The sequence below is a fragment of the Hippocampus bargibanti genome, linkage group LG03 (genome assembly GCF_051943395.1).
Source record: "Hippocampus bargibanti isolate YZ-2025 linkage group LG03, ASM5194339v1, whole genome shotgun sequence".
Taxonomy (NCBI): domain Eukaryota; kingdom Metazoa; phylum Chordata; class Actinopteri; order Syngnathiformes; family Syngnathidae; genus Hippocampus; species Hippocampus bargibanti.
Window position 1 is genome coordinate 23,284,209 of NC_142736.1, and position 24,106 is coordinate 23,308,314.

At 40.8% G+C, this 24,106-nt stretch overlaps 1 protein-coding gene across 3 annotated transcripts in view; it reads right to left on the reverse strand.

Moving 5' to 3' along the window:
* spon1a (spondin 1a) overlaps nucleotides 1–24,106 on the reverse strand; it is a 53,802-nt gene that overhangs the window by 4,982 nt on the left and 24,714 nt on the right. For 2 of the 3 annotated variants that reach the window (XM_088991325.1, XM_088991323.1), the window contains exons 7-11: nucleotides 10,906–10,970; nucleotides 4,888–5,089; nucleotides 2,512–2,652; nucleotides 651–726; nucleotides 379–564 (exon numbers count right to left, since the gene is read on the reverse strand). In XM_088991325.1, the coding sequence (XP_088847451.1) occupies nucleotides 379–564; nucleotides 651–726; nucleotides 2,512–2,652; nucleotides 4,888–5,089; nucleotides 10,906–10,970 (670 nt within the window). The remainder of the gene's footprint in view (nucleotides 1–378; nucleotides 565–650; nucleotides 727–2,511; nucleotides 2,653–4,887; nucleotides 5,090–10,905; nucleotides 10,971–24,106) is intronic. The other variant, XM_088991324.1, reaches the window with a different exon arrangement.

The window sequence follows — 24,106 nt, forward strand, 5'->3', positions numbered from 1 at the left end:
AAGAGAACAAACTTTCCAAAGTCGATCACATTCGCAAATCACATTTAAAATTCTCTTTCACTGCAGCGAATGCTATAAATTTCAAAGCTTCCCATCCAGACAACAGGTTCATTGCAATTGATGCCTGATATTATGTGTAGCACTACACTAATAAACTATGATCGTAACCCTTCACTTTGTAAACTGTAAAAAGGAAATGATAATGCAGAACTTGCAATAAAACGGAATGAAACATCAAATTGGTCGTAACGCATCTTTGGCAGGTGTCATCCTTCAGACTGAGTGTCTCAAATGATGACTTCATTTTCAAATTTTCCATAAAAGTTCCCCCCACCAACCACCCTGTCCCACCGCAACCTTGAAATGTCAAATACATGCCTTCATCACTACATCCCGGGCCCATGCAAGGCTCAAAATCCTGCGTGTGAGGACAGGGAACGCTAAGATCCAGCTGGGCCTTGAGCATCCTCTGCCTCATCCGTTTGCCCTTTTCACAAGTCGCCGAGCTGCAGGCTGACCAAGGAGACCAGTTGGAGTAGATGCAAGTCTCGGGGGTGTCGTCTGCTGGGTGGCAAATCATAGAGACATTAGAATTCCCCTCTGCAAATGCACTGCTGGTGGTGGAAAAGAGGAATTGGGGCGATCCAGACCTTCCTCTTTCTCCTCTTGGGCAATATCGGCCACAATGTCATCCACATTGTCTGGCACTATGTTGCACTGTTCCCCCTGCAGATTACAACAAAATTGCCATTGGTTGTCTTACGTTTGCTATTTCAAAAATGTGGCGAAAACAAGGGGAATGGATTGATCGAATGTGCCGGGATAAAAACGCTAAGAAATTGAACTGAAATCCCCAAACCTGCCCCTAGATGCCACACAAGGGCTTTAAATATGACATCCATTCTGCCATATTTTTCCATCGCTTCCCGTTTTACTGGTCGTCAGTCAATCACCTTACATATAAAGACTGAAAACCATGCACACTCATCTTTACTGAGTGAGAATTGATTGCTGTGCACAGAGGGTGGATTAGCTGAGTGAACCACTGAACCATAAGTAATACAATATTATTTTACCTCCGGTGATTTAGTTGTACAAAGGTTGTACATTTAATTGCCTGTCAGCACACTTCAGGTTTGTTTAACATATTACACGGTTCAAGACATGTAATCATTTTTTTTCACAGTGATGTAAACTACATTTTCGAGCAGATTTTTTTCATTGATTATTTCCTCTTGTTTCTCCAACACACCGGTTTTTATAAATTTGGATTTGAATATATGTACTTTGTAATTATTTATAAATATTTATAAAAGTTTAGGATCAGTAAGTGGTAGATGTATTTTTCTAGTGTGCGTTCTGAAACATCACAGCTTTTAATTACAAAGCATGTAAGCTTTACTCCCTTGTCCTTTCTACTATCTTTGTGACTGCTGTATTTCCTGTATATGATAGTTTTAGCGCTTTATTCCAGATCCAGCTGTTGTTAAAGTGCAATATAAATCAATATGTTTTATATTGTATTGTATTACAAAGCAGATCATAAAGCATGTAAAAATCCATCTTGCACAAGCTTTTATGGGTCAAACTTAAAAACAAAAACAAGAAATTATGTAGAATTTCTGATGTGCCATATATATATATATATATATATATATATATATATGATTAAAATTTGCTGTTGACCAGTGTTTTGTTTGTTAGTGGCACCAGAAGGATAAATGGCGGGTTTTATGTTGAGGTACACATTTTAGAATTTATTTGCAATGTTCACGGTCACATTCTCCATGCACAAGATCCCAATTGGTAGCATTGTTGAAAAAAAAAAAGCAGGGTGTTGTAGTTTGCTGCCACATTCGCATGTTTGGCATTGTTTTACCACCGTCTCAACAGTAATGAGTACCACATTATTTATTTATTTACTTATTTATTTATTTATTTATTTTCTTTATTTATTGCCTGTTAAATGTTCTCCTTTGTTTACGATACGCAATACCTGCTCTTCTCCACCTTGATGGTGTAAAAAGTATAATAAAGCAAAGCCAATTCCACTTTTACGTGAGTTCTAATTTGTTTTTAGCAGGATCGGAATAGTGCATTAGGCTTGGGTAATAAAACCACACTGTGCTGTACCTGTGATAGTCAGGTTGTAAATACTGAAGTTTTTAAATGCCCAACTCATTCAATGTCATAAATGCCAATTTTATAGGTGGTAAAAAAGTGTAATGCTTAGTTGAAATACTGGCAAATTCTGCATGTATCCCACCGCCTCTTTGTTCAAAGGTCTGATATCAGCTGTGTTTAAAATGTATCTGTAACGTGATAGCATGTCCTTCAGTGAGGTTGCGAGTCTGCTTGCTTCGTGTGGAAAAAGGTCAGATCGGACAGTGACCACACACAACAAAATAAATATCGAGCAGCAGAAAATATTCAGAACTTGCTTTGGCATCATACTGCTGTTGTTAGTATACAATATTTATTTTAGTACAGCTCTGTGATTAGCATGACCACCTTTCTGGCAATACGTTCCACTAAGACCCTGGCCACAGGACTGATGGCTCCTCCTTCAGGATCATAGAAAGGGCTCTGAGGGTGGTCCAGACTTGTCAGAGGTCGTATCTTATCTTCAGGCACGGTAGGTTTGTTGGGAGACTACAAGAGACGCAGATATGGGAAAGAAAAAAATAACGGGACAGGAGTGTGAGTAAATCTCAATATTCATGTTTCTCAATTGTTTAACACTTGAGAGGTGCTGGCACGAAGACACCTTTTATACGCGGATGCTATTGCATGAATCAAAATTATTAAATTGTGCTATCACAATCTTGGCTCTATTTTGAGATTCTTGGTAGTCTGTCATTTATTTCACAATTTGCTCCCTGGGGTTACGATCAGAGAAAAGTGGTCTCCAATTACCCACAGCCAACTTCATCATCTGCACGTGGATCTTGCAGTTTATCTGTACTTTACGTGTGACAATCCCATGCACCAACATTTACTGCAAATATCTTCAAAAAAGAATAGTTTATTGTGAAAGAAATTTCTTTGAATTCACATTACTGGGGGTTGTTTACTTGATCATATCTAGACTGATTATTATGACTACAGAATATAAGACAATCGAATATTGAACGACCAAAGCCCACTGCCTCAAAGTCTATTCTATTGCTGCGAGAAGTGAATTAATTCCTTTCAAGGTAAGATAAATTGGATTACCAAGGATTCCACACACTGAGTTCTGTCTGCTCAAACACACACACATATACACTTATACACACACACAGAGAAATCCCTTAGTGTTGACATAAGGCACAGAGTAAACGGCATCTCAAGGTGAAGGCAGGAGAGGAAGATGTCCTTGTCGGCTCTTGAAGAATTTGATTGGGGATGATTTGACTTGATTCAGTGCAAACTGGCAGTGCATATATGAAATGAAATGAGGAAGGCAGTGATTGTCAATGCAACCAGAAAACGGGAGGAAGAAGACAAGATGTAATGACAAGGTCAGCATGCTCCTGAGAGAAGCAGGGGATAGGGAGGAGGAGGAGTGGGGTTATTCAGGGGGAAGAAGTGGAGAAGAGAAGTTTTTGTGACTTCTGAAATAGTCTGAAATAGTGTGAAACAAGAGCACTCAATTGAGAGTCAAGGCAATAAAGGCCAATGTCGATGGCAATAATATCTTTTATGGGTCAGATCTTTTGCAAAGATAGATGAAGGAATCTGCTCTCACTGGATCTATATATACAAATATAAAAACATTTTGCCCCTAAGATCTGATTTTGTTATAATATATATGCAATTCTTCTGCTGGTGGAACTAATTATGTACAATTCCTATCCATTTTGTTGAATTGAGCGCACCAGTTTATAAAGTGCACATATTGCACATAGAATTATGAGCAAAGACAAAAGCTAGCATGGATTTATTTTCTCTAATCTCATGAATTACACATCGATCGCCTTTTTTCAATGACCAGGTCGATCACCTTCATTTGGAAGGCTGCATTACATCATGTTCTTGTCATCATGAATGTGTGCCCTAGAGCCCAGCAAATCAGAATACCGATCTCGATGCTTCGAGGTACGCAAATTGACTTTTTGACATGGGAAATTAATGAACAGTAAAAGCAATGTTGGTTAGTAAAGTTGAGAGGAAGCTTGCAATACATCAGAATTGACGGTCAGCTAAATAAGCAAATTCTGTATCTCGCTCCAAATATGCCCACTCTACTTATCACTGACATTTTTTAATGCACCACATACATATCATACATGCTTTGAGTGGCTGTGTCGTTCGGATTGTGGGCACAGGCCGTCACCCTTAGCCATGCGACATCATACGTCCTCCATTTTTGAATGTGCTCCGCTAAACCGTGAGCCACACAAACAAATAACAGGGACACCAAATTCTAATAAGGAACCCAGTGCACCTATCAACATGGTAAGTGGGTAATGACTATGCTCATGGCGTGACTCCTGGAGCTGGGCTGCTTCTAGTTGACTGGCTTCGGTGCTGCCACGCTGCCCGCCTCTGTATTCTCCCTACCCAGTCCACACAATATGGAAAAAATCCAGATGCGACTGCAAAGCATCTCTGTTGTCATATAACTTTTATATGGTGATGTTCTCTGCTCGTTTCTCTCTGTTAAAGCCCCCTCAAACCTAGTTCTACCAGACTTGGTTTCCAATAAATATCCATCACAACACAAATAATCGCAAAGGGAATACAGCGAACTTTCAAAGCTGTTCATGGTTGAAAAGGTAGACATAGCCAACATACTGCATGACAAAGAAGCTAAACAGGAGAGGTAAAAAGTAAAACAAAATAATATTCATGATCATTATTAAAATGACTAAATAATAATCACAATGAGTCTATCTCACTGACCTCATATGAAACCCCACTGTCAGTGCCAGCATCCCAAGGGATGAGATCCTGGACCACTTTTTGGACCCATCCACATTCTTTGGTACACAAGTCTTCCGCAGATAGACCAACGTTCCAATCAGGACTGGGTCCCAACATGGTCAGGAATGACATGAGGTGACGGGTCCGGTCCACCGAGAACTCCGCGGACGGTGCCGCTCTCCTGGGGGAGAAAAAGGGACATTAAGATTTGATTATGTTCTACGATAACCCCACAAGGCAACAGAGTAAAATGTTCATGTTGTCTAACACTCTGGGCAGTTTACCATTCAAAATAAAAAAACGTTTCAAAATATCAACAAAAAAAGTATTTGGATTTGTAAAAGGGACTGAGAATGACACATCAGTGAAGGTGGTGGACTTCAGTGCTGTCACATTACAGTTTGCGACCAACGGGTGGCACTGTTAGGGCTCCGCCTGCAGTTGCACAGGTGTTGGTCATTTAATCAGTGGCAGTTAAAAGGTCTCCGAGCTCTCATGATTTTGTTTACTACTTTGGACCATTTTGTTCTGTTGTTTGAAATTTTGTTCGTGCTGACTTTATTTCATAAAATTTGCTCATTACACTCTGCTCCTCCCTCCTGCCTGCATTTTTTGGGTCCACCTACACCATTTTGCAAATTGTGATAAGTGCAAAGACCTGGCATCTAGTTGACGTGTTCAAGTCACTTGTTTTATGATTTTCAACTTCTTTGGCAAACACTTTTGAAAGACTGGACTTGACTTTGAATTCTCATTCACACCAAATAAGGAAGCTTTTCCTTTTTTTGTACATCAATGCCATAGTCTTTGGTTGTTGCTGTTTAATTTTTAGATGTAATTTACATCTTTTAAACTCCAGCTTTGACAAAGTAAGATTTTATAACCTGCTTGAACCATGTCCTGACTTAATTTTACATGAAGAGACTTGTCTGACACGTAAAGGTTACAATTTACTCGCAACATGCACATATGTGACCTCGCCAAACCTTTGCACATGCATAATTGCTGGATAGAGACGACACGCTGTCATCTGTCAAGAGTTTTCTCATAGATTCTGGCATCCCACTGAATGGAAACACTCTCACAGCAGGGCTCTGACAACAAGCTCCATGTACAGAGGATGACAAAAAGATGGCTCTGAACAATCCAAAATAGTCATCCACTGAGGCCTTCGAAACATTTATCTTTAACTCCAAATAAAGAAAAATGGTTTAAGAACCTGTTTTATGAGACAGAACATATCAGTCGCATCTCTATGCTCGAGCTGATAAGGGGGATGGGGAGGTGGACATCTGTTTGTCTCTCTTTGCTGGCTAAATTAATTAGAATGATGTAAAAAGTGAGAAGTGAAAAATGCTCAGCATCATAGATACACTTAGAAAGTGACTCTTTTTTTCCACCTGTCATTTTTATTAATGCATTTGACTTTCGTGCTCTCAATCCTGTCCTTGAGCTCTCCTGCTAATGATGGCCCCTGAAGGCAAGGAATAGCCTTCATCCCCTGGGAAGGCACAACAGAAGTTGACACTCAATCGCCTTTTTTTTTTTTTTACAGGCAAAGTACAGGCACTTTGACATTTATCTTCGACGCCACCTGGGCTCCACAAGAAGTCACTGACAGCAAAGGAGAGACGCAGCAATGATGCTCGCACGAAAAAAGTGGAGGTTATTCATCATCACAGACGACCTCAGCGATGTGTTTTTGTTATTTCAAAATTCTTGATCGCCTTGCCCCCTGCACACGTGACCAACTTGCACCAGTATAAATTCAGGTGTCATTGTTTTGTTAGTTAGCTGCTGAATGGTGAGAAAAGGATGGTACACTTTTTTTTTCTTGCAGATTTACTTCGGCTTTGTCTGTGATTGATTATTCATGAAACTTAATGCTGGACTTAAAAAAAACATGTACGTGTAAAGGAACTCAAATGTCATGATTTGAATACAATTCCCATTCTGCTTTAACACTGTCAGCAAATTGAAGTTCACTTCAATCTCGGCTGATTATTCAGCAGTGGACTTTTTTTGTTTGCTTTGGGTCATTTGCAGTGACCCCACCTGAATTGCAATTGGATTTTTCAGTGTATTTGCAGTCAAGACTTTGTCCTTACAAACAAGGCACATCGACATGAAGGTGTATTTCATTTATATAAAGCATATCTTAAGTCATTCGCTGCCAGACGAGGTGCAAACATGTGTCCGGTCCAGTGCCAGGGTTTTTGTCATTTTCACTCAAATTCCAGGACCCACAGAATACTGAGTTTTAGGACGACATAAACATTCAATGCAGCGTAAGAAACCTTGGAGTCTCTTCTTTCATCAGAAAAAAAGAGTGTTAATTCCTAAATTATATGGGTCTGTAGTTATATGAGCTTGAAAAGAGGGCAGATGTCCAAAATGCAATACATACATATTAGTTAACATATATGGGTCTGGAGTAATATGAGGTGCAAGTGTGGGTGGCAAAAGGAAAATGCCATCCCATCGTGGAAGGGAAAAACATTGCCAGAGGTCTGACCAGCACTTTATTGGCAAGCCCCCCCCCCCCCCCCCCCCCCCCAGCAAAGAATAGCCAAAACCCAAACTAATTTGGGAATGGCGCTCCACGTCATATTTTTAATTCCCGAATAAATTTGGGAATGGCAGTTTATCAGAATCAGAATCAGAATAATCTTTATTGCCAAGTATGTAGAACACACAAGGAATTTGTTTCCGGTAGAACACGCTGCACTAGTATCATCGTCAAAAAAACTGCTAAGTGGCACTATACAGTTCCATTATGAATTGATAGCACCCAGCTATTTGTATATAAGTTATTTGGCAAACTATCCCCACTGAAATGGACATTGGGTTCCTCTCACCCTGAAAAGAAAATGTACGGTGAATTTTACCAGCCGCAAATTGAGCAAAATCTGTCAAAGAAAGACAACTCCACCTCTGTGCACAATTAAACCACGCTTTGTGCTCAATTTGCACCCGGCACGAAAATAAGGCCCATTGTCTTTACAGATTAATTCAAAACAATATTGGTTATTTTTATCTTCACCAATACCATGCAGCCTCCAGCCCGTCTCCATATAACCAAAGATTCAAAGAAAATCATAAGAAAAAGAAATACTGACAACCTGACAACAACATGAATGCATATCACATAGAGAAGATACATTTGTGGGGCTTTACAAGCGAATCCCTCTGTTGTCAAGTGTTGTTTTCTTTTAACTTTTAGATGGCCATCCAACTCGTGTCAATGATTTACATTTCTTCTTCCATCTGCTACAACTGAGCTGCCACCTCCCATTATTGTTTCTGTTTCGGTCACCATACAAAACAATGAATTGGCTGCGACTAGAGCATGCAGTAAGCGAATTATTTCGGCTGGATATCCTGACGTCTATTCCGAACTACGCGATGCCCTTTTGAGAGTGAAGTTATTGGCCTTTTGGATAGGGGAGAAAACAACATCACACAGGTTGTTACCATTGAAGTACTTTACATGCTGAGCCAACAAGGATCTTGTTTTTCTCATGAATAAGAGATTAAATACCTCCTGGGGCTAATGAACTCTGTAAGAATGTGGTAGACGGCAGTTTCAGTGATGAGTTTGTACTGATCAGCAAGTGCTGGTTCCAACTTGGAAGATGCTGAACTGTCCTCAAAAATATAGAAGGTACCGTCTATTATTATTTTTTCAACGTGATTGCATCCAGCAAGTTTGAGACTCGATTCAATTCATGTGGCTTTCCGGAAACGTTGAGTGTAATTACAATACAATACAATACAATACAATACAAGTTGATTAATATATAATCAGAAAGATCAATCAACAAGAAAAAAACACCCATCATCCAATCTGATCTCTTCATTTGATCTGTGGAATGGATTTATTTTTAAGGATCCTGGCATTTAATGCCGCATGTGGTTTGATGTATTTTTAACAAATGTTCACAATGGTGAGTGTCATGATCTGGTTGGTGACCAACGGGGGGGGGGGGCTGTCGGCCCCGCCTACACCTGCACAGGTGCTGGTCGTCCCGATCAGATTGGCGACCAGCGGGTAGCGACGTCAGCCCTGCCTGCAACCTCGCAGGTGCTGGTCGTTTCATCATTGACACTTAAAAGGACACCCGGCGCGACCATCCGGTGCCGGTTCATTGTTTGTTTGCTGCTTGGTTGCTGCATGCATTGTGTATGTGTTTGTTTAACCTTGGCGGACTTTTACTTTTGGTCTTCTTTTGCTACTTTGTATTTTTTCCATTCAGATGATTTTGATGTTTTACATTATGTTCCTGCTGACTTTATTTTAATACAATTTGTCAAACAACCTCCTGCTCCCTCCTGCCTGCTTTTTGGGATCCGCACCCGCCATCACCACCTTGCAAACCGTGACAGAATGAACCGGCCCACCATCGGATCCCGCAGGTACATCGGACCCGTCTCATTTCCACCCTGTGCCTGGCAATGCTACGTCCACGTTAGCCCGAGCCTCGTCGAGTTTGAATTGCGTCACTCGACGAGCCGCAACGTCCACGTAAACATCCGGCCGAGACCTCCTTCCAGGTGGCCGTCCAGGGTGACACTGGGTGACTGGCATTGCACGCCCACGTCCAGCCACGCTGTCGTCGTGCTTGACGAATTGAGTCTCATCCACCACGAGCCGTGCAACGTCCGCGTCAACGTCAGTCCGAGACCCCACTCACCGCTGGATCCCGGAGCGGCTCTGGACTGGTCTCGTTCCCCCGGAGCCGGGCAGTTCACTCCCACGTCGGCGTCCGGCCGAGACCTGGTCCCATACGGCCGTACGCGGTGCCATTCTGCGCCTGGCAGTTCGACGTCCATGCAGAGCCATGCGCCGTCGCGTGAACGTGCGAGAGGGATCGCACTCACGCCCACGACGATCCGTGCCGCGTCTTCGTCCACCCCAGGCCGAGTCCCGTTCCCATCAGGCCGCCGCCCGTCGTATGCTGGAGAGGCAGCGGTTGCCCTCTCCACCGACCGTTCCCTGGCGAGTGGACCTTTTGGGAGACTGTTGGGACTTCTGGAAGCAGCCCCTTGAAGGGGGGGTACTGTCATGATCTGGTTGGCGACCAACGGGGGGCGCTGTCGGCCCCGCCTACACCTGCACAGGTGCTGGTCGTCCCGATCAGATTGGCGACCAGCGGGTAGCGACGTCAGCCCTGCCTGCAACCTCGCAGGTGCTGGTCGTTTCATCATTGACACTTAAAAGGACACCCGGCGCGACCATCCAGTGCCGGTTCATTGTTTGTTTGCTGCTTGGTTGCTGCATGCATTGTGTATGTGTTTGTTTAACCTTGGCGGACTTTTACTTTTGGTCTTATTTTGCTACTTTGTATTTTTTCCATTCAGATGATTTTGATGTTTTACATTTTGTTCCTGCTGACTTTAATTTAATACAATTTGTCAAACAACCTCCTGCTCCCTCCTGCCTGCTTTTTGGGATCCGCACCCGCCATCACCACCTTGCAAACCGTGACAGAGAGTTACTGAGTGAATATGAATGGGGTCCAGAAATGTCTCTCTTTTGATCAGCAGTTCAAAGATTGCTGATCAATCCACTGTTTTTCTCTTCCTCCTCGAAAGCAACAATGCATCTACACTTTCTTTTTTCTGTCATGATCGAATGAGCTGGGGTCTTTCGTGATGTCGTCCATCATCATTAGATGAATGAGGCAAGTGTAGCGCAGCTCTTTGGTGGAAAAGCTTTTTTTTGAATTGCACCAAACAATTACTTCTGGGTGCCTCTTCTGAACAATTGTCTCTAAGCTTAGGCGGGAAGCTGTTAGAGAGAGGTTGTTAGTTTAGTACCGACACCCCATTATGGCACAGCTTGAGGTAAAAATAGGAGTCTTTCACAATTGTGGCTTACTTTTGTTTCTTGAGGGGGGAAGTAAGTACCTTGAGATAAAACAAACTGCCACAAGACACCATTTGGACCGATGAATCCATTTAAGTGTACAAGCATAAATGGCAGGCGATACTTACACATTAAGTGGTTGCCAAGCCGGCCACTGTGCCTTCATCTTGATGACCGTCAGGACATCATCACCCTAAAAAAAAGAAAAAAAAGCGGCAAACAATTTTTTAACTATTCAGTTTCTGTGATGAATGATTAAAGTGAATCAGTGCATTGTTGTAAAGATATTGTTAAATAAATATGGTCAGTTGTTGTGGGCTGACTTTGAAATAAAAACCCCAATAAAAGAAGACATTACATCACCAGAATTGCGAAAGCTCTGATATATTGAATTTCACCCGCAATAAATTTGACAGGTTGCAGCAAGCATGGAAGACTAATCCTATTTCAAATTTAGCTGCTCCTGTGAGGCATCTCAATTTACCCAGACGAGCGGAAGGTGACGTCACTGACCATGCTCTGACCTGATGTCGTGATGCCCCATCGAAAGTGTCTGTACTTTTCATCAACCAGCAGCCTTTAGAAAAGAGTTTATGGCAAGAATGATAACTACTTTCCGAACAGCCGTGTGCAGATTGATTTTTTTGGGATGATTGTTTACACTCACGACTTGACTGGATCGGATGTTCGATCGGCAACTTTACAATGTGCTTGCCTTTTTCCAAACACTTTTTAGTGGCTCTTTGCTAAATAAATTCTTCAAAACTATTTAATCAAATTGTTAATTTGATCAGTCAGCATATGCATATTTGACAATTTGATTTTATTTGACAATCCAAGCAAACTGTGTCACAGGTACCGCGGAGTAACGATTTGGGCAACATCTGAATTGGTTTATTTTTATAATACATAACTAAATGAACACTACCTATTGGGGAACCAACCTAGTTTAATTAAAATTTTCCAATTAGTTGAATTAAAGTGTGAAAGCCCTCATTTGTTTTTCGGTTCAAAATAACAGTACATAAGACAATATTTGAGAGAGAGCCAAGTAGGACATAAAAACACAGAGAACAAAGAATTCAACACCCTCAAAAGCTTTGTTGACAAGGATAATTATTTTTTGTTTTCCATTATCCTGTTACGCAACAAACCGAAATGTCAAGAGGAGACTCAGTTGTTCAAAAATAACTAATTTCATGCTCTGCGCGTCTCACGTGGCTTCTTCCAGGTGGTCTTGTTTTTTTTAGCGAGTTATCAACATATTATACGGTCATGTTTGCTTACCGCATGTGCACAAGACATGAGTCACTTATCTCAACATTTTAAAAAAAGAGAAATGAAAAGAAAATTTCTTATTCAACAACATGGAAATTCTGGACTCACAAATATTCAGTTTTCACTTTGTCTATCCTAAATGGCATCATGCGCACCCTTTGTAATAAACCGTCACATATAAACGTACTTCTAGGATTTGACGAAATTTTGACATGAGGTTTAATTAGTTGGATCGTACAGATTTATGGACTTAATGACTCCATACAACACATTGTTTACCTTCCTTGCGTCGACAGTCAAGGCTTTGATCGCATTGCCCATTTAACAAGTATTGTTGAGTGACTCCCTTATTTTGTCTAAATCATGAATATCAAGAATCTAGTGGTCATAAAAAAATTAATGCAACCAAATTTTTTTTGTTACCATGTCACAGTTGCTATACACATCTAGAATTAGAACCAGCATCACATATTTCTCTAATTAAGTGATTTGCTTTTGCATTGCTTCTTCTTTTCAATTACAAGTAACAAAAAGGAATAATGTTAAAAAAATATTGTCTTTATAAATTGCATTTCATTAAGCCAATATCAGCAGACGCCACAACCGGCAAGTCTTTCACAGCCGTTACATCGTGATTTGAATCATCCATATCCATCACTTCATTTTCTGTAGCCCTGTTCTCATGAGAGTTGCGGCTGGAGACTCATCTCAGGTGGCTTTTGGGGTTTGTTATATTATGAACTAGTGGCCAGTCAATTGCAGATCCTGAATCACAAGATCAAGTATCTTTTCAGAGGTGAATTTTTCAGTGTGACTGGTTTTCTGGTCTTCAATCTGATTCCGATGGCATATCATTTGTCTCGTCACATCTTTTTTATTTTTTCTTGTTTCTTCATTTGGTTGCTTTTGATCATTTCTATGAGATATATTTTCAATGATAATAAGTAAGCTGAAAAAGGCTGACAGTGAAGTCCCAACCCCTTCATGGCGGATGGCTTAAATTATCCATGTCACATTTGCCTATTTAATACAGAGCCAAGAGAACCGATCTCTTTGTTGCATGTTCAAGAACATTGTTCTATGATAGAAGCTTTATCAGTATCAGAAGTTTTTTCCAGTTTGATATGTTCTTTTTTGTTTTTTTTTTGTGTCAGAAAAACGATTTTGGATAGATTTAGTTCATTAAAAGTGGTGCATTTTGTAATGGACTAATATTGCATTGATTAGACTCTTGAAAATGTCCATCTTGGTAATACAATCTAGTCTTTTTTCCATTAAAATCCATCAGAATAAGAAAGCATTTAAAAGGTCCCACAATGGGGAAGTTTGCATGCCAAATAATATAATAAATTTTCATTATCAAGTAAGAATTTTTGGGATATACAGGAGGAAACTGTGTCCCTGAAGATTTTGATCATTGATTCCCTGACCGTGAGACATACACTACACCCAACCATTTACTTGGAGAAAAAAAATAAACAAGACTTTCTGATCGAATAATGCATTAGTCAAACTCTGAATTCCATGCAATTTCAATAATTTATCTCAATACATAATCAATGTCTGAAACTCATGTCAAAAAGTTACCGGACACCAGGGCAGACAACTCTGAAAAGTTGCCTGCCCAGCTATAAAGTTGCCTACCCCATTTTTCACAACTTGAAGCACAATAAGACCACTAATCACAAAATAAAAATGTTGCAAAGTATTAAGGATTGTTTTTATTAAGGATGTACCTACCACAAACGCTCCCTTGCTTAATTTATCGTAAATATCCCTTGCTGATGATTTTGCTCCAGTTAGTCGTTTGTCCATACACTCTTCGTCATTTTCCTCAATGCAATGTTTGTGTTGTGACGTCTGCTACAAGCCACGTGAATTCTTCTTTCCGCGAGGTTTTTAATGTGCGTTCAATTTCTAAGTGCCTTTCAAAACACTCAAGTACACTTTTAAGTCACGCGCTAATGTAAATTTAGGTTTTGTAGCGTCATAAATTGTGTTAGCGTCTTCTCTCTTCAATCTCTCTTCTGGGGCTGAGCTTCTGTGCATCTACTTTGGAAAATGATATGCAAAAGCACGACCTTATAACGCTCGGGAAAGACGGAAGCACGAAGCAAGTTTCTGATTGGCTCCTGTGCCGGGTATGCAAATTGCCAAACGAACCGAAATTCAGAAATTTCCAAACCGAATGAAGATTTCTAAATCGGAATAATTTATTCTGATTTGGAAATCTTTGATTTGATAAAAAATCTTTGTTTTTTTTTTTCTTGAAGAAGTTTTCGGCCACCCGGGCGGAGACGTTTTGTAAGTTGTACGGCCAGCGGAAAAGTTGCACACCCCGGGTGTCTGGGCAGATGCTATTTCAGACACTGACATAATGATTGTAAATTGTGAGTTGCGGGATTGCAAATTTTAACAAAACCACATTTCACACTTTAGCCAAACATGACCTAATTTCTGAGGAACTATTGACTACAATCAAAGATAACTTGAAAATGCTGCTAATAAACAATAAACATTTTGAACGGATGCTTTTGAAATACTGTAAATCGCTGAGGAGCTGTATTCAATCAAAGTGTAGTTTGGGATATTTTATTTTTCCCATTGCACAACAAGATTTCAAGAGCAATTAAAAAATGGCTGAAGCCTAACAGCCAAACAATTTTATAATACGACAGTCTAACATCATACAGACAGAGAAATAAATAAGTGAGACAGATGCATCTGTTCCCATCATCAGTTGCAAAAGCAGTGCCGGGTGGTTTTTCAGTAAGCCAACGGGGACTCATTTTGCCTCTCACTCTTGCTCTGAAGCACCACTTTAAAGCATTTCAATGTCGGATTCATAGCAAGATCTAATTGAGAACAGTTACACTAAGGCAGCTTTTCATGCATTCACGATAGACCCTGCTGAGACCTTTCCAGGTGATTTTGCAGCGTGATTCAGCCAGTATATTTATCTGGATCCTTGTCACTGGGTGCCCCCCATTGGGAGGCTCCCAGTGGGAGGCCATACATTTGCCAAAAGAGGGCGTTAAGTGAAACTCGGGCCTTGCATGAGAAAAATGAAGATAAGTCCATGAACGATTATATAGACGCTGGTGGGGAGCATGAAAATCTGAAATATATTCAAAGACCATGTTTCCAAGTACATGTCTGGAAAAACATGTACTTAACCTCATTTGACGACAATGAGGTTAAAATCTTAGCGAAAGAACATTTTGTTTGAAAGGGGAGTAAAAGAAGCGATTTTCATAAAACAACTAAATCCTTCATTAAACCGGTTTGGGTGGGTGAGGTTGAATTTGGATCGTTCAGACAATAGCCTGCTTCGGCAACATAGGATTAGTAATACTGATGAGGTGATACTGGTCATATGTACCGGTCGCAGTGGGGCAATCAGGCCAGTCGTTAGTCAGAACGATAGGAACTATCAGTGGAGCAGCTGCAGGGAGTAGTCCTCTGCTCCCCCAACCTGAGAGCAGGGACCTATCATAGCAGAGTCCGGCACCATCATGTCTAGACAGTAGGGATATATACATAGGGCCTAAACTACCAGTAAGACGTTAGATTGCTGACGAAGTTTCTTGGATAAGAAGCGAAACGTCCGACACCTTCAAAGAAGTACAGATGACGGCTGAAGAAACCTTTTCATAGATGGACCACTCCTGTATGACTGAGAGCTTACACAGACGTAATGCTTATTAAAGCTTGCTAAAGACAATTTTAAAAATCTGTGTCCCCAGTTGAGTTGTAATCAATGCAGGAAGCCCAAGTTGCTGTGATAAATACACCAAGCTATATTTGCGGTAGACTCAAATCACTAACAAGACAAGGGAAGAGCAGAGTCCAAAAGAGAGCATGATTCGTTTTATCGACTAAATGTTGTAACTGCTAGGAAATATTGTCTTTGTTTCCAGATGTCTCGTCAAGCCAGTGGGTTTTAATCAACGTGTCATGACTAGAAGATGGACACATCCACGTTGCATGACCTTGCATTTTCAAACGAAAGGTTTGCATTTTTAAGGTGGGTATGCTGAGACGCGTTAGTTCATGCGTGTATTGAAAGTGTATTTCTGTTAGATGCACTTGGAAAAAAAGAATGAAAGTAACTAAACAAACAAATAAATGAATAAATAAATCAAAAAATACATACATACATACATACATACATACATACATACATACATACATACATACATACATACATACATACATACATACATACATACATACATACATACATACTGTACCTACTTTATAATGTTTTCAGTATCACTTTACATACGACACTACCTCACTTTACATTCAGAAATTACATGTATTGTCTATTGTCAATCGTATGTCTTTTTTAGCCACAGTATAAGTGCCTTGCACGCTGGATCCGAGAGGACATTAATTTCATCTGTGCTGTATGGCATGCATATTAGACAATCAAGCTGACTTTGACTAAATAAATAAATACAGTAAAGTCTCGTTATATCGATATCGGATATATCGATAGTCCCGGTTATATCGATACTATTTCTATGCACGCACGGAGAAAACTACATGCAAACAGGGTCGGATATATCGATAGTCCCGGTTATATCGATATTTTTCGGACTCCCTTGAATATCGATATAACGAGACTTTACTGTATATACAAAATAAATAAATAAATATATTTAAAATAAATAAATAGATAACTAAAAAATTGATTGATTGATTGATTGATTGATTGATTGATTGATTGATTGATTGATTGATTGATTGATTGATTGATTGATTGATTGATTGATTGATTGGAAAAACTATTTTTTTCTTTTGGATAACTGGATAATGGTCAACATAACAAAACGTTAATTTATTAGGATGTGAACAGAGGTGCACCTCATTGAGTTCTGAGGTGTCCATGTCCATGCGCTCTAGCAGCATAACACGTGCAAAGTATTCCTTCATTCTAAACGTCAGTGGTATTATAGGCTTGAAAACAGCTTGTACAAGTTATAGTAGACATAAAAAAGGCTACTAGGTTATCTTGGGGGTGGAGGACGAATCATATTGCATGAATAATTTCCATCTAGTCCTGACCAATGCACTGAACCTTCATTTGCAACGCTTGATGAAACATTTCTAATTCCCTCTTAGGCGAGTGAAGACATTCAAAATGGGATTGTCACAGTGACAGATTTATGGTATTAATATGGTTTAACTCATTCACTTCCAGACAGGGTTTTTGTCCTTTTCACTCAAATTGCCCACAGAATGTTGAGTTTTAGGACTAATTGCGTACCGACAACAAGTGGAGCAGCTGGAGCTCTGGTGCAGCCGTCACAACCTGGAGCTGAACACGCTCAAGACAGCTGAGATGATCGTGGACTTCAGGAAACATCCATCACCACAGCTACCCCTCACACTATCCAACTGCCTGGTGTCAACCGTTGAGACCTTCAAGTTCCTGGGAATCACAGTCTCCCAGGACATGAAGTGGGAGGTCAACACCAACTGTCTTGAGAAAGGCCCAACAGAGAATGTACTTCCTGAGGCTGCTAAAGAAGCATGGCCTACCACAGGAGGTGCTGCAACATTTCTACACGGCTGTCATCGAATCCATCCTGTGTTCTTCCATCACCGTTTGGTTCGGGGCCGCCACAAAAATGGACAAAATCCGACTTCAACGGACAGTTAGGACGGCGGAAAAAATCACTGGCACCGCCCTACCCACTCTCGAGGACTTGCACACTGCAAGAATCCAAACTAGGGCGCGGAAAATCCTACTTGACCCTCCGCACCCTGCCCACCACCTTTTCCAGCTACTCTCCTCAGGCAGGCGCTACCGATCCATGCGCACCAAATCCAGCAGACATTTAAACAGCTTCTTCCCCCAAGCCATTAACTCTTTGAACTCTTTCAACAGTAGCCAAAATGGAACTGTATAGTGCCACTTAGCAGTTTTTTTGACGACGATACTAGTGCAGCGTGTTCTACCGAAAACAAATTCCTTGTGTGTTCTACATACTTGGCAATAAAGATGATTCTGATTCTGATTCTGATTCTGATAAATAAACATTCAATGCAGCGTAAGAAACCTTTCATCAAGAAAGCTACGGGACCTGACAGAGTACGCCCTCCTGCCTGAAAATCTGCGCTCACCAGCTGACTCCGGTCTTCACACAAATCTTCAACAGATCCCTGGAGTAGTGTAAAGTCCTATCCTGCTTCAAACAGTCTACTATCGTCCCAGTTCCAAAGAAACCAACACCTTCGGCATTGAACGACTACAGACCTGTGGAAGGATTCGTGTTTTAGGTGATAGGGCTGGTTGGGCTTTTGATGGTATGGTGTTCTTGTCATCAAGGTCTTTTGTGTCCTCCGGTCAGCTTTCTAAACCCTTTGTGTATTATATATAACTTTCTCGTTGTTTCATCAGGTTGCTTTGATTTACTGTATATGCATAGTTTCTGTAAGTCTTTGTCAGATTTTGTCTTCCTGTCATGTTTTTTTGTTTTGTTTTTGTTTTGTTTTTGTTGTCACATTGTTTTGTGTTTTTTTCCACAGTTTGCTTGTTACTGCTTGCTTGTTATTGGAGTTTTTAGACTTTTCCCGTGCTTTTTTCTTCAGTCTACCACTGCCATTTTTTTTCTTTTTTTAATACCTTTTGTTTAGCACTCCCTCTGTTCTCCTGCCTTACTGCTTTTTTTGGTCCACTACTTTCACGCACCCCAAGACACAAGTTAAACATATTCCTGTTATCAGCATCTCAGGTTTCCAGAGGCTGTGCTTTGCGTTGTTTCTAAGGTGTGACTTGAAAAATGAAGTAAACGCTGTGGATGGACAAATTCATGAAGCAGGAACATCTGGAGCGTTTGCCTTTTCACGTCCCCTTTGAAATATCTACCTCAGCACATGCTCATATAATCCCCAAGTAAAAAAGGTAATTAGTGTTAATTACCATGCGTAAGTGCGTAGTGCGTCTATTATTGCTTTCGGACTATGAATATTATTTGGAGACCTTATTACCTTGGAGCACTAAACTATGCAAATACGCCCAGCACAAACTAACACATTGCTGGATTAAAAAGACCTGACACACTGTCTGTCTTTGTGGTCCAAAACACACACACACACACACACACACACACACACACACACACACACACACACACACACACACACACAAATGTTCAATTTTCCCTAAAAAGAAGTACAGTAAGCAACTCTGCTGATTTGTCTGCATTTGGCAGGATAACTAAAAAGGATTTGGAACAGCCCCGAGAGAGCAGAGCGCTTATCCAAACTGCTCTAATATTCCCCCGGATAACACACTTATCTGGAATTATTGGATGTTTGCTGCCTATTAGCCAAGGACTAACTTGGTCTAAAAACATCTTTTCTATGGATATAATGAAGCTCCTCTCATGTCGTGATAAAAGTTTTGATCGGATCTGTCTGTCGCGGCACACTCTCCTATTAATAGACAACCAATTGGTGCAAAATTATGACAAGATGCAAGCTGGCTGTTATCGGCGTCTAGCGCAAAAAGGTTTGCACAGCCTTCAGGTGTTAATTAAATCTCCGCTGACATTCTCTGATGCTCCCATGCTACCCTACGCTGCAGCTGAATCAACCAAAGCTCTCATCCTAGCGATTGCGCACAAGAGGGGACGATGGAACGTTTCCTGCGAGTAAAGGGAATAACTAGAGCTTGAAGTAGGCCGGTTTGTAAGCGGGAGCTACGTTTGAGCGCGGTCAACCTGAGTGGCGATCGCTGAGCCTTGAAGTGCAGTCTGGACGTCTGTAGTACTGGCTGGCACACACGCATGGAAGCTCACAACCTGAGGCTTTGCACATATGTGCGCACACACACACAAATAGGCGCACACACATTGCTCGACAAGCCCAGGGCAGTGAGGTATTATTACAGAAGGATTGAGCAAACGGGCTTTAATGACCCAGTTTAAACCGTCTGCCACTCTGTGTGCCTTTTTTCCCCGATTTAATAACTTTCTTTCTATCCTCCACAATTCTTGCTCCACAAGATCGATGACCACTGACCATTTGTGGGGCTGCAAAAAGAAATTCCTATAAACGTAGACTGAACCTCCCTATTATATTCCACTTATGCATCACACACAGGATGCCCTGCGTGACAAGCAGTCTCTGACACCTTATACCGCAACACATTCTAGTTTAATTAAGTCCTGAGCTCACATGAGACATTAACCTTGAATCAAAAATATGTGCAACACAAACAAAAATGCATACCGATGCATAAACATATGCAAGATTGTGTTTTATGAATATATTCTCTCTATCAGGTTAGGCATGTGATATGCACACATGCAACATGATTTGAATGCACACATGCAGCATGATTTGAACATTGCTTCGGGATGAATGAAATATCAATGAAATATTAACATTGAAATGCCCGAAGCAGGTTTACTTTAAGTTTGAAACAATATCGACTAAATAGGCAATGCTCATGTCATGTCAACATTCCATTTTTCACATGTAAAAAGAATCACACGGCACATCGACCGCCATAAACCCTTCAATTTGCACCTAACAGTGGGGCAATATTAAAAGGAAGATTTTGGATTGGATTGGATTAGCCGTTATTAGTCTCGCATTGTAGAAATTTACATTTTACAGCAGCAAAGTGATAAGTGTAAGAGGAAAGGAAAGGAAAAAGTATAAAAACAAAATACAGTGCTGCTCTAAAGGCACCCACTGTCGTGGCGCCATCTTGAAGTCAAAACAACAACAAAAAAATAAATGATAAATAATGTGACACAATACAAAAGACACAGACAGTCATGCAATCTTAAAATCTTTCCTCACTCTCTTTGTTGTAACAAGCAGTTCTAAATGAAAGGGGAGATGATCAAGTGTCCTTTTCACCAGTGGACATTCCCAATCAAAATCAATGTTGGCATATTTGTGCTGCCGTAAAGGCGCAACCGCGCAGCAGAGTCTCCAGCTTGATGAATGTAGTGGCTGTTCAAGAATGCTGACGTTGTAGCCGTTCACCAGTGTAGCCGTTGAGGAAAGAGCACACACGACTGAATGTGTGCTGGGTGAGATGCCTGGTCCTAGTGCCCGCCACAACGTATTTCCTCAACATGGCCAAAAATGCTGAAAAACCATCCATATCTGTTCCACACGACGCACAACAACTCAAAGTGATAAAAGAAAACACAAAAACAACAAAAAAGCGGACTTCTTTCTAGTGGAGTGGATGCATATATCGTGTTGATAATAACGTGGGGAGTGATTGTGAACTCAAACTTGGCCACATAATATCCCAGTGTGTATTCCTATATTTGGTCATGACTTCAGGCTCTCAGTAGGTTGTCATTGAGTGGAGGGAGACATGGCCTTAGTCTCATCAACATAAGGACAAGACAACAAGCCCGGTCATTACTGGAAACAGATTTATCACGTCTAGCTCATGAATACAAGATCACAGAGATTTATAATGAAGGTTTATTGTGTTTTGTTGGCCTTGATCTTATAAAGATCTAACAAATATTCAGGACACGTGTCCTCCATATTTAAGTAGCCCATCCTGCAGAATCAGTGTGTCTAATCGGAGATCCCTATCGGCCGCTTCCCGGTCTGCCTGCTGCAAGAACTTTTAAACAGACCATTTTATTATACTGTAATTAGTGCTGAACACATCGAACGTATGTTCGGTAGCGAGCATGCTTCCTGGCAGATGGTCGGAAATGACATGCAGTCATCATTTCTATCATCTCATCACGCTCATTTGCAGCATTGCCAATGTTGCTTCAAATGTTGCCAGCTTTGCACCAATAAAATAGATTCAGTCTTTTTTTAGACATTTAGTATCTTGAACTGATTGAGCAGGCATGGACCTTTGACTATGTAGACTAAAAATATTGAATGGTTCATTTATATGTTTCAATAAACATTTGCATTTTATTTAATAATTTACTTGAATTTAAGTTGACACTTCAGTCTGACATTTTCCAACAATTGCGTATTATTATTAAAACATTTTACAGACTTTGTTTTGGAAAGTAAAATGTGAAAGAGTGTGACAGAAATACATTGCAGCATACATATACTAGTTTAATTATTTCTCTGACCACTTTCAAGCTTAAAACACACTCATCTCAAATCATCTTTCCAATTTCAAAGGAACTGAGAAGCCATAATCAAATCCCCTCAAAACACTAACACTGACCACCAAAACTAAGATAAAGTATATAGACACCCGTGAGTATTGTTGGATTATGTGACATGTGTTGCTCCACCGTACGTGTCCGGTTATTAATTTCTTCAGGGGTTATAAAACCAATGACATCTATTGGCTCACGTATGTTACTTTTCAACATTTGGCAGTATTTAGCTGAATTGAATTTCTTAAGGAAAAGCTTGTTTTAAAATCTAAACAATCCAGTTTTAAATTGTACTTGCCTTTGGCTGCACTGCTTGATTTCAGCGAGTATAATGGACGTCCTGATATCCAAAGCATGCCCATAGGCTTTTGTTGCACTTTGTTTGAGTAAACAGGAATATCCGCAGGGCTTGAGAAGCAAGTTAACAGAGACTTCCGGGTGGGATAAAATAATTATTCCATTCCTTGTCTCATTCTTTTTTTTCATTAGCAAACAAAGCCACTCTTAACCACAGAAGATCTATCAGTGGGGAACTATCAGTGGGGCCACAGGGAGTGGTACTCTGCCCCCCCCCCCCAACCTGAGAGTAGGGACCTATCATAGCTGTGTCCGGCGCCGCCATGTCTGGACATTAGGGATATATAAATAGGGCCGATACGACCAGTCAGACTTTAGTTCGCTGACGAAGCCTCTTGGATAGGAGGCGAAACGTCCGAAACCTTCAAATTTGTACAGATGACGGCTGAAGAAACCTTCCATTTACAAATCGTCTCAGACATGAAAGCAGGTATGACAGCGACATACCGAGGCAATTTCATTGCTGCCAAGTCCCCCTATTAGCATTTGAGGAATAATGTGTGTCTATTGAGTTTTGCATGCTGGGAACAATTGAAAAACAAGCATGGATACATATCATCTCCTACATGTTGCCAACCATAAGATATTTATTTGACATACATAACTGACGATGGGATGCATTAAAGAAATTCAAATGTGGGAAGCATCTATGGTGGAAAGCTGCTGTGTGTGTGTGTGTGTGTGTGTGTGTGTGTGTGTGTGTGTGTGTGTGTGTGTGTGTGTGTGTGTGTGTGTGTGTGTGTGTGTGTGTGTGTGTGTGTGTGTGTGTGTGTGTGTGTGTGTGTGTGTGTGTGTGTGTGTGTGTGTGTGTGTGTGTGTGTGTGTGTGTGTGTGTGTGTTGGCAGTTTTCTTATGTCTGCAAATGAACACTTTGATCTGCACGGTCCATAGCAAGAGTGGAGCATGGCTAAGAATATCAATTTTGCACTCATCATTGACTGCGCCACCACCACTGATGCAGCCCCTCTCCCCACAACCCATCGGGATGGCACACCTGTGTGTAAGCATTCGCTAACATTCTGAACATTTCAAAAAGGAACCTGACTCTAATGCACACCTTCACTCTGGGATTTTTCCAGCCTGCATGTATTTTTTACAGTATTTACTTTGAGGGCAGGGGGACAGTAGTTAGATTGACACCTGAAAAATAGCAGTCTATAGTATAAATAATCTACTTGTTGTGATACTTTTGCCTTGCCATGCCAAAAGTTGAGATGACGTAGTTCAGAGATTTTCATGTAAAACAATGAAATATCCCCATTGTGCACATTGACACAGAAATAGAGTAAAAGCAGTCTAAAGCGGCAATGTGTATGTTGAACTGTCGCGGCTTGGAATTGAAGCCAATTTACATGGGACAGGAGACAATCTCTTTTCGTCAAAGAATGCTGTATCGTCGCGTTTGCTTTCAAAGTTGAGCTTGTAGTAGACGTGCACATTTCAACATGACATATCTGATCCACTGGTGAAAAGGACGCTTTGATCCTCTCATCTTTCATCGAGAACTGTTTCATGCAACAAAGAGGGTGCAGAAAGTGCTAAAGATTGAAGACTGTCAGTGTCT